Source organism: Nerophis ophidion, linkage group LG16 (assembly GCF_033978795.1).
Source record: "Nerophis ophidion isolate RoL-2023_Sa linkage group LG16, RoL_Noph_v1.0, whole genome shotgun sequence".
In the NCBI taxonomy this organism is placed as follows: Eukaryota; Metazoa; Chordata; class Actinopteri; order Syngnathiformes; family Syngnathidae; genus Nerophis; species Nerophis ophidion.
This window is the reverse complement of record NC_084626.1, coordinates 29,413,848-29,424,471: the sequence shown is the minus strand read 5'-3', so window position 1 is coordinate 29,424,471 and position 10,624 is coordinate 29,413,848. Positions and strand designations below refer to the sequence as shown.

At 39.3% G+C, this 10,624-nt stretch overlaps 2 protein-coding genes across 2 annotated transcripts in view; both read left to right on the top strand.

Annotated features, from left to right (window-relative positions):
* The first annotated feature begins 527 nt into the window (after positions 1-527).
* On the top strand, positions 528-2,040 carry LOC133535224 (blue-sensitive opsin-like). Its single transcript, XM_061874842.1, has 5 exons — positions 528-921; positions 986-1,154; positions 1,228-1,393; positions 1,483-1,722; positions 1,819-2,040. The coding sequence occupies exons 1-5, from the start codon at positions 543-545 to the stop codon at positions 1,918-1,920; spliced, it is 1,056 nt and encodes a 351-aa protein (XP_061730826.1). The 5' UTR covers positions 528-542; the 3' UTR covers positions 1,921-2,040.
* A 7,244-nt stretch (positions 2,041-9,284) lies between these two features.
* Positions 9,285-10,624, top strand: part of LOC133535222 (blue-sensitive opsin-like) — a 5,487-nt gene continuing 4,147 nt past the window's right edge. Inside the window, exon 1 of the mRNA XM_061874841.1 lies at positions 9,285-9,764. Within this exon, the coding sequence (XP_061730825.1) occupies positions 9,386-9,764 (379 nt within the window). The 5' untranslated portion in view covers positions 9,285-9,385. The remainder of the gene's footprint in view (positions 9,765-10,624) is intronic.

Here is a 10,624-nt window from a genome sequence, read left to right as displayed (position 1 = left end):
AAATGTATCTGCTTGAAAGATTTTGGCCCTATTTGTTAAAGTGTAATAACTTTGCATATAGCATATTTAGAAAAAAAAAAAACAGAGCAAAATATACGGTATTTGATTTGATTCAACCCATATGGTCAATTTCGGAGTATATGTGTTGTGGTGACATTGACGTCACCCTCAGACATAAAAGAAAGCTTTAATCCGAGAGCGGTTTTGCCTACTTGGCAGCTGACAGAACCGGAAACCACTAAATGAATTACATCAATAGATGCAAACTTAAATCATTTAGTCAATTAAAGAAGCAATTTATCCGTTAATGGGGCTAAGTGTTTTTCTTCGCTCTTTATATAAACGCTTCTCCAAAAGGGCTGAGGAAGACTTTAGGGACCTGCATTGGGTTGCAGTATCCCTTTTTCTTTTTTCAAACGAACCAGAATTGATTTATTCTGCTTCCTCATGCATGTGATTGTTTGAGCTGGTAATCACAAGCAAGCAACTGGTGAGGTGCTTTTGACTTTGTTTTGTAAAAAGGGAAAACAAGGTACAGCAAAATGAGGGGCTCTCGTGCCAACGAGCTGCCGGAAGACTTCTGGATACCCATCCCGCTGGACACCAACAACATCACAACTCTAAGTCCATTCCTGGTTCCTCAGGACCACCTGGGGAATGCAGCCACCTTCTACGGCATGGCTGGATTCATGTTTTTTGTGTTTACGGTCGGCACCACCATCAACGCTCTAACCATCGCTTGCACCATGCAATACAAGAAACTTCGGTCCCACCTGAACTACATCCTGGTGAACCTGGCGGTGGCGAACCTTCTCGTGTCTTGTGTGGGCTCTTTCACTGCTTGCTGCTCTTTTGCGTCAAGATATTTCATCTTCGGACCGCTGGCGTGCAAGATTGAAGGTTTCATGGCAACACTTGGCGGTGAGCAATAATAACCTAATAATATGAAACGGATTTAAAAACCTGTGTTTTTGTTTTACACCAGGTATGGTAAGCCTGTGGTCTCTTGCTGTGATTGCCTTTGAACGATGGCTGGTCATCTGCAAGCCACTCGGAAACTTTGTTTTCAAGCCGGACCATGCTTTGGCATGCTGTTTATTCACTTGGATCTTCGCACTTATTGCATCACTTCCTCCACTCTTTGGTTGGAGCCGGTCAGTATCAAGTAAACCCACACCATAATTATCGGTAGAAGGGAGACGGAGACAGTGATTTCTGTTTTTGCAGATACATTCCCGAAGGCCTGCAGTGCTCCTGTGGTCCGGACTGGTATACCACCAACAATAAGTACAACAATGAGTCCTATGTGATTTTCCTCTTCGGCTTTTGCTTCGCCGTTCCCTTTGCCACCATCGTCTTCTGTTATGGTCAGCTGCTCATTACACTGAAAATGGTGAGGTAAAGCATAGATTGGCCATGACCTAATTTTGTGAATTTTCTGTGTGTTTAGGTGTCTCATAAATTTTGTTTCCTTCCTCAAAGGCGGCAAAAGCCCAGGCAGATTCAGCCTCTACCCAGAAAGCAGAGAGGGAGGTGACCAGGATGGTGGTCCTCATGGTGCTAGGATTTCTGGTGTGTTGGTTGCCCTATACCACCTTTGCTCTTTGGGTGGTCTTTAACCGTGGGCAAAGCTTTGACCTGCGAATGGCCACCATACCTTCTTGCTTTTCAAAGGCCTCAGCAGTCTACAACCCGATCATCTACGTCCTGTTCAACAAACAGGTGTGTTTAAAGTAGTACAAACACAGACTTTAAAGCAGGTGTCCAGTGTGGTGTTAATAACTGAATTCCCAATCTCTTCGCTCCCCCCAACAACAGTTCCGCTCATGCATGATGGGTATGATTGGAATGAGTAGCGGCGAAGAAGAATCTTCAACAACATCATCAGTGACTGAAGTCTCCAAAGTTGGGCCTGCTTAGACCTTGGATTTGTTGATTTGTACACTTCCAATGAGTTGCATGAGTCAGTTGTAAATACCTATAAATGTATGTTTTCGCATATTCAAAAAAAATAAAAAAAAACAATACTCATAATGAAAACTACCGCTGTCAAATGATTACATTCTCTAATCAGAGGAATCACAGATGGATTAACCATGATTAATCAAAGATTATTAGTAGCTCGCATAGTTGAAATTACATTTGAAAAATGAACTCAATCTACATAAATGCAGTGTTGTCAGAAGGTCATCCAGGAACTTAAAAAAAAAAAATGTTTTACTTGAACGTGCATCATTTATTTTGCTCAAATCCACGCATTGACCTGATAATTGACCGCAGAGCAACCCATGCCAATTAACCACAACAGTTGAATCGTTATTTTTGAGATCTTTGGTAAATCAATCAAGCTTTATTGCAGACTCCAATGTCCAAGTATACATACAATCACATACAGTACATAAAGCCAACAAAATACAGTATAAAATGCATTATCACATAGTATTAAAAACAATGATTGTGCATATTCAGTAAAAGGCATCTAATAAAAAAATAAAAGTAGCAATAATAAATAAAATATACCGTATTTCCTTGAATTGCCACAGGGCATATGGTATGCGCCTGCCTTGAACTACTGCCGGGTCAAACTCGCTTCGCACAATAATTAGCGCATGCTTAGTATTACCGCCTTGTCCAACTCGGGACATCACAAGTGACACTTCCCCTGTCATCATTTTCAAAATGGAGGAGGCTGATTTCAATAACGATAATTTGAAATCACATAAAGGGAAGAACATTAAGAGCTATTCAGTAGGATTTAAGGTCCAAGCTAACATCACACTCAAATTTTTACTGCATGTCTTTGGTAAGTGCCGGAGTGAGAAGAGGTTTTAAAATAATTAGCGCATGCTTACTTTTACCAGATGCCTTTGGTAAGCGCAGGAGTGAGAAGAGGTTTTAAATTAATTAGCGCCCCGGCGGCAATTCAAGGAAATACGGTATATATATATATCTGCGATGAAGTGGCGACTTGTCCAGGGTGTACACCGCCTTCCGCCCGATTGTAGCTGAGATAGGCACCAGCACCGCCCGCGACCCCAAAGGGAATAGGCGGTAGAGGATGGATATATATATATATATATATATATATATATATATATATATATATATATATATATATATATATGTATATATATATATATATATATATATATATATATATATATATATATATATATATATATACATATATATACATATATATATATATATATATATATATACATATATATATATATATATATATATATATATATATATACATATATATACATATATATATATATATATATATCCATCCATCCATTTCCTACCGCTTATTCCCTTTTGGGGTCGCGGGGGGCGCTGGCGCCTATCTCAGCTACAATCGGGCGGAAGGCATATGTATGTATATATATATATATATATATATATATATATATACATGAGGGGTTCCCTCAATCATCAGGAGATTTAAAAATTTAAACATTTTAAAATCTCCTGATTTTAAAATTTTTAAATCTCCTGATGATTGATGGAACCCCTCATGAAACAGTTCTGTAGAGATGAAGTAGTCTTGTGATTTTTCCCACACCTACATATTATGCTCTACCATGGTATCGAGCACTATTCTCTGGATAATCCAATCAAGATATATATATATACATATATATATATATATATATATATCCATCCATCCATTTTCTACCGCTTATTCCCTTTCGGGGTCGCGGGGGGCGCTGGCGCCTATCTCAGCTACAATCGGGCGGAAGGCATATGTATGTATATATATATATATATATATATATATATATATATATATATATATATATATATATATATACATACTTTTAAAACATGTGTCTACAAATTCTATAAAAGGCACAGATACCATTATATTTATTTATTCATATGTAGATTTTGGTATATTTACTCTCACAGGGCTTCAGGGTGGAAGAGGGGTTAGTGCGTCTGCCTCACAATACAAAGTTCCTGCAGTCCTGGGTTCAAATCCAGGCTCGGGACCTTTCTGTGTGGAGTTTGCATGTTCTCCTTGTGAATGCGTGGGTTCCCTCCGGGTACTCCGGCTTCCTCCCACTTCCAAATACATGCACCTGGGGATACGTTGATTGGCAACACTAAATTGGCCCTAGTGTGTGAATGTGAGTGTGAATGTTGTCTGTCTATCTGTGTTGGCCCTGTGATGAGGGGCGACTTGTCCAGGGTGTACCCCGCCTTCCGCCCGATTGTAGCTGAGATAGGCGCCAGCGCCCCCCGCAAACCCACAAGGGAATAAGCGGTAGAAAATGGATGGATGGAATAAGTCGGGGTCCACGTTAATCAATTCATGACAAACTAAGAAATTACATGCATTCACAGCCTTTTAAAGCAAAAGTGAGCTCAGAAGCATGCTGTGTTAACTGATCATCTTGAGATGTTCCGACAGTTTGATTGGAGTCCACATGTGGTAATTTCTGCGATGAGGTGGCGACTTGTCCAGGGTGTACCCTGCCTTCCGCCCGATTGTAGCTGAGATAGGCGCCAGCGCCCCCCGCGACCCCGAAAGGGAATAAGCGGTAGAAAATGGATGGATGGATGGACACTCTCACAGGTATTTTACATCCATGCAGTCCACTTGCATAAGCAAATTTAATCTATTGTCAAGGTGAATGTGCCATGGTTTAACACATTGAAGCATTTAGTGGTTTGATACCTTGTTCAATGGCCATGCTGACAGCGCTCAAGAAGCAGACTGGAATCTCTCCTAGTTCCAAAATTTTTTACTCAAACATGCAGCCCTCCACACTTCAGCACATATGTGAATGCTAGACAGGAGACCCGAAACATTGACATACCACCTGTGTAAAAAAAATAATTTAAGAAATGATCCATTCTGTGTGTGAAAAAAAAAACCTCCTTAAGAGTATTATTTATATATTTTTTGGTGAAATCAAAAATCTGTCAGGTGCTGTGGGTCTGGAACCCCAAGATGTAGGGAAAACATGACTTAAATGTCAAAAAGGAAATAGTGCATCTGGTAAGTGGACATCCAGGGTAAACAGGAAACAATCATTGAGCCATGACTGGAGGGCGAGACAGGCATAAATAGCAGCCTGATTGGCAACTGCAACCAGGTGTGCCACAATGCCAATCGGATACAGGTGAGGGAAACCAGCGCACAGGTAGACCTGCATGGAAGTTGAACTAAAATAACAGTGCTGATAGGAAATAAACACAAACACACATTAGTGATTCCCAGAGCCCAAAAAAAGTCTGCGGGGTATAGAGCGTTTTCTATTCAGGCTCCAGTACTCTGGAATGCCCTCCCGGTAGTAGTCAGAGATGCTACCGCAGTAGAAGCATTTAAGTTCCATCTTAAAACTCCTTTGAATACTCTAGCCTTTAAATAGACCGCCCTTTTAGACCAGTTGATCTGCCGTTTCTTTTCTTTTCTGCTCTGCCCTCCCTCCCTCGCCTGTGCATCGGTTGGGGATTTCTCTGTGCTGCTGACCTGTTTCCGCTCGGGACGGTCTCCTGCTGGCCCCACTATGGACTGGAATCTCACACTATTATGTTAGATCCACTATGTACAATATTATGATAGATCCACTTGACGTCCATTGCACCGGTCGCACCAGGTGGGTGCAGGGGTGGAGGTCTGCGGTCCTCTCCAAGGTTTCTCATTGTCATCACACTGGGTTGAGTTTTTCCTTGCCCTAATGTGGGATCTGAACCAAGTATGTCGCTGTGGCTTGTGCAGCCCTTTGAGACACTTGTGATTTAGGGCTGTATAAATAAACCTTGATTGATTGATTGACATTGATTGAAAACCCAAACATAACCAAACTGTCAGTAACAATTCTGACAAAATCTAGCCAAACACCAAATACAAAAAAAGAAAACCACGAATTAACCCAACACGTGCATTCTAGTTTGGAATATTTGGGTCACATCACATAGTGTGTCATGAAAGCATGCTAAATGAAGTCCTCACTTTATGGAATTTTTTTTTTACTGCATAGTAGGGGTCTCGTTACCAATAATTTGGTAGCGGTACCAAAATGTATTTTGGCACTTTTCGATACATTTTTGAATAAAGGAGACCACAAAAAAAACGGCATTATTGTTTTTATTTTAACAAAAAATCTTAGGGTACATTAAACATATATTTCTAGTTGCAAGTTTGTCCTTAAAACAAATAGTGAACATACTACACAACTTGCCTTTTAGTAGAAAGTAAGCAAACAAAGGCTCCTAATTTGTCTGATGAAGTATGAAGTAACATTGTGTCATTTCTCATTCTATTATTGTCAACATTATAAAAGACAAGCTATAAAAATGGATTATAAATCTACTTGTTCATTTACTGTTAATATCTGGTTATTTTCCATTCCTACCTTTTCTATCTACACTTCTGTTAAAATGTAGAAACACTTATTCTTTTGTTGTTTGGATACTTTACATTAGTTTTGGATGATACCAAAAATTTAGGTATCGATCTGATACAAAGTAGTTACAGGGTCTTACATTGGTCATAATTTAAGCTCCCATTTGTCCAGGGACATATTTCCTGAGTTTATTAAAAATATCGATCCAATCATAGTATTATAGACTAGATAAAGCCCCTTTACTTGGTATCATTAAAGTGGATGTCAGGTGTAGATCCACACATGGCATTTGTTTACACTGCGATGCCAGTGAGCTATTGTATCCTCCTATGGTGTATGTTTTGAAGCACCTCTTCCTGTGTTATCGCTTCACCTTCATCCGTCCATGCATTTTCTACCGCTTGTCCCTTTCGGGGTCATTAGTTTTAAGCCAAAATACGTTTAATCTCCCTTTTCTGTCTACACACTGTGTCTGTTTGTAAGTACTTTGTGATTTTGCATTGCCAAACATGCTTCTCTGCCTGTAAAACCAGCAATGTCACAACGGTACGACGACGCGCTGTCATGTCTGTGAAAAAAAAACGAACCGGTACTTTTTAAACACAGTATAGTACCGTTTTTGATTCATTAGTACCACGATACTGTACTATTACCGGTATACCATACAACCCTACTGTATAGTTAACTGTTAACCAAAAGTAACAAGAACAAAAACAATGCAAAAATATTTCATAACATGAGCAAAAGTTTGGCGTCTTCCTTTGACGCTTTGGAATTTTCCAAAAAAAGTTACAAATCCACCTTAAAACTTAGCCATGTTTAAAGTATGCAAATATGCACAAAGCCAACCTTAACAAGTAAGTTATGAGAGTGGATTGGATCAGAGCTCAATTAATCAGTGTACTTTTGACAGAGAATACAGATTTGTATATGTCAGGATGGGGTGGTCGCAGCTTGCTGCGGGGTCATTCTCCCAGGAAGGCAGACGGACTACTCGGGACATGGCGTGCAGGTAAAAACATGATTTAATTTTGACTGAAAAAAGGTACAAACAAAAAGCGCTCACAGCGGAGGCACAACTTGGCTAAGGAAACAAAACTAACACTTTAAAGGGGAACATTATCACAATTTCAGAAGGGTTAAAACCAATAAAAATCAGTTCCCAGTGGCTTATTTTATTTTTTGATTTTTTTTTCAAAATTTTACCCATTATAGAATATCCCGAAAAAAGGCTTTAAAGTGCCTGATTTTCGCTATCTGTGAAGCCACCGTCCATTTTCCTGTGACGTCATCCAGTGATATACATGCTATCCAGGCGGATAGCACAGCAAGATATAGCGACATTAGCTCGGATTCAGACTCGGATTTCAGCGGCTTAAGCGATTCAGCAGATTACGCATGTATTGAAACGGATGGTTGGAGTATGGAGGCAGATAGCGAAAACGAAATTGAAGAAGAAACTGAAGCTATTGAGCGAATAGCTATTGACGCTATTCGGCCATGTCTGCCTTAGCATCGCCGGTAAAATGTACAGACCAAACGATCGATTAGCTGGCAGTAATGCCGCGACCAAATAGGTCTGATTAGCACATAAATTAACAACATCAACAAAACTCACCTTTGTGATTTCGTAGACTTTATCGTTGGAAATGCATTTGTTTGAGTGTCGCAGGGTATCCATTCATCTCTGTGCCATGTCTGTCGTAACATCGCCGGTAAAATGTGCGGACCAAAAGAGGGACTTTCGCATCTCTTGACAATGGAGAAACTTAAATCTGTCGATTGGTCAGTGTTTGTTTGGCATTAATTGTGGATGGAGGTAAAGGCTGGATGCAAATATAGCTACAAATGAGGCATAACGATGCAATATGTACATACAGCTAGCCTAAATGGCATGTTAGCATCGATTAGCATGCCGTGCTAATCAATGCACATTCTACGTAAATCAACTTGAATCTGTCCCTGATCGTGTTGTTACACCCTCCGACAACACACCAACGAGGCATGATGTCTCCAAGGTACGGAAAATAGTCGAAAAAAACGGAAAATAACAGAGCTGATTTGACTTGCTGCGTGTAATGTGTTTGAGAAAATGGTGATTGACTACCTAGGTGACGTCACGTTTTGACGTCATCTCTCCGAGAGCAAATTATAGAAAGGTGTTTAATTCGCCAAAAATCACCCATTATGGTTCGGAAATCGGTTAAAAAAATATATGGTCTTTTTTCTGCAACATCAAGGTATATATTGACACTTACATAGGTCTGGTGATAATGTTCCCCTTTAACGTAAGCTATGAACATAAAACAAACAACACTTACTGTGGCTTGAAAAGAGCAGCATGAACTTTGGCATTAAAAAACTAACATGAACAAAGCATGAAAAGAACAATGGCACCAGGACGACTGACTGGCAAAGACGGGCTTAAATACTGCCTCTGATTAGTGCCCGGGAAGCAGGTGAGTGGGCGAGCACTAATCAGAGACAGGTGAACACAATGAGTAACCAAGGTGACAAAACAAACAAGGAAGTGCAAACAGGAACTAATGGAGTCGTCATGGAAACTAAAACAAACAAGGGTCCACAAAAACAGGAAATAATGGAGTCCAAAACTAGCAGAAAATACAAAAACATGATCCGGACCACAGATCATGACCGTTATTGCCCAAGTAATTCAGGAAATTGGGAGACTGTTTGTAATTGATGAGTGATATCAAATTGACATCAAAATGACGTCCACAATAGGGTCAAATGATCTAACTGACCGCTTCTGAAAATCAAGCATTATGCATGTTTGCTCCCTCACAGGGGTTTAAACCAAATCTTTAAATCCTTCCCTTGAGCCAATTATTTGAAGCCTAAGTAACATACAAAGGTCCTACAAAAACAGCTTTAAGTCACAATAAGAGAGACCTACCAGGCTACATCTACAGGAGAAGATCTATATTCCAGAAAAAAAAAAGCAAAATCAATTGCTTTTTTTTACCTGTTTCTTTTTTAATTTGAGAAACAAACACACAATGAGAAGAAATTACCCCATGGAGCTCCCAGAAGACTTCTGGATCCCTGTCCCTTTGGACACAGATAACATCACTTTATTCAGCCCCTACCTCATTCCCCAGGATCACCTCGGGAACAAAAGCATCTTTTATGCCATGTCAGCATTTATGCTCTTCATATTTGTCACCGGCACGACCGTCAACGTCCTCACCATCGCATGCACTGTTCAATACAAGAAGCTACGGTCTCACCTCAACTACATCCTGGTCAACCTAGCTGTGGCAAACCTGCTGGTCTCCTCGATAGGCTCCTTCACGTGTTTTTACTGCTTTGCGTTCCGATACATGATTTTCGGGCCAATCGGGTGCAAGATTGAGGGATTTACCGCAACTCTCGGGGGTAAGTAAGATAATGTCTTTTTCTTTTTGTAGGATCAGCAAAAAATAGTTGTGTTTATTTGCATTTTGAAACGTCTTTATCTCATGTTACACAGTCTATCAACCAAAATAAAGTTGTCAAAGGTTGATAGTTGCTAACTTATACACTTTAGTGCAATTGAAAAATATATTGCAGGTGATATCAACAATCGTACCTTTAAATTTAGACCACAGATGTCAAACTCAAGGCCCGGGAGCCAGTTCTGGCTATGCGGCCCGCCAAAACCTGGAAAAAATGGCTTTCAATTAAACACTTTTGATTTTGATTTTTTTTTAACATTTTTTACTAAATGCATTAGTTTTAATTTTCCTGAGGGAACTCTCCTGAAGAAATAAATAAAGTACTATCTATCTATCTATTTATCTATCCATCTATCTATCCATCTATCTATCTATCTATCTATCTATCTATCTATCTATCTATATATCCATCTATCTATCTATCTATCTATCTATCTATCTATCTATCTATCTATCTATCTATCTATCTATCTATCTATCTATCTATCTATCTATCTATATATCTATCCATCTATCTATCTATCTATCTGTCTATCTATCTATCTATCTATCTATTCATCAATGCCTCAAATTTCCATTTAAAAAAATATTCCATTCAATGGAGGAAGATTGTGTTATTATTCTATTCTGTTCTATTATTATTTTCTGTCATATTCCTCTGGAGGACAGAAATGTTCCGCAACACCCTATCTATTTATCTATCCATCTATCTATCTATCTATCTATCTATCTATCTATCTATCTATCTATCTATCTATCTATCTATCTATCTATCTATCTATCTATCTATCTATCCATCTA

Bases quoted from the DNA above. Each gene is read 5' to 3' on its own strand.
- LOC133535224 (XM_061874842.1), top strand. From the start codon at position 543: ATGAGGGGCTCTCGTGCCAACGAGCTGCCGGAAGACTTCTGGATACCC. The intron at 922-985 runs GTGAGCAATAAT...GTTTTACACCAG, and splicing joins TTTCATGGCAACACTTGGCG to GTATGGTAAGCCTGTGGTCT. The intron at 1,155-1,227 runs GTCAGTATCAAG...CTGTTTTTGCAG, and splicing joins CCACTCTTTGGTTGGAGCCG to ATACATTCCCGAAGGCCTGC.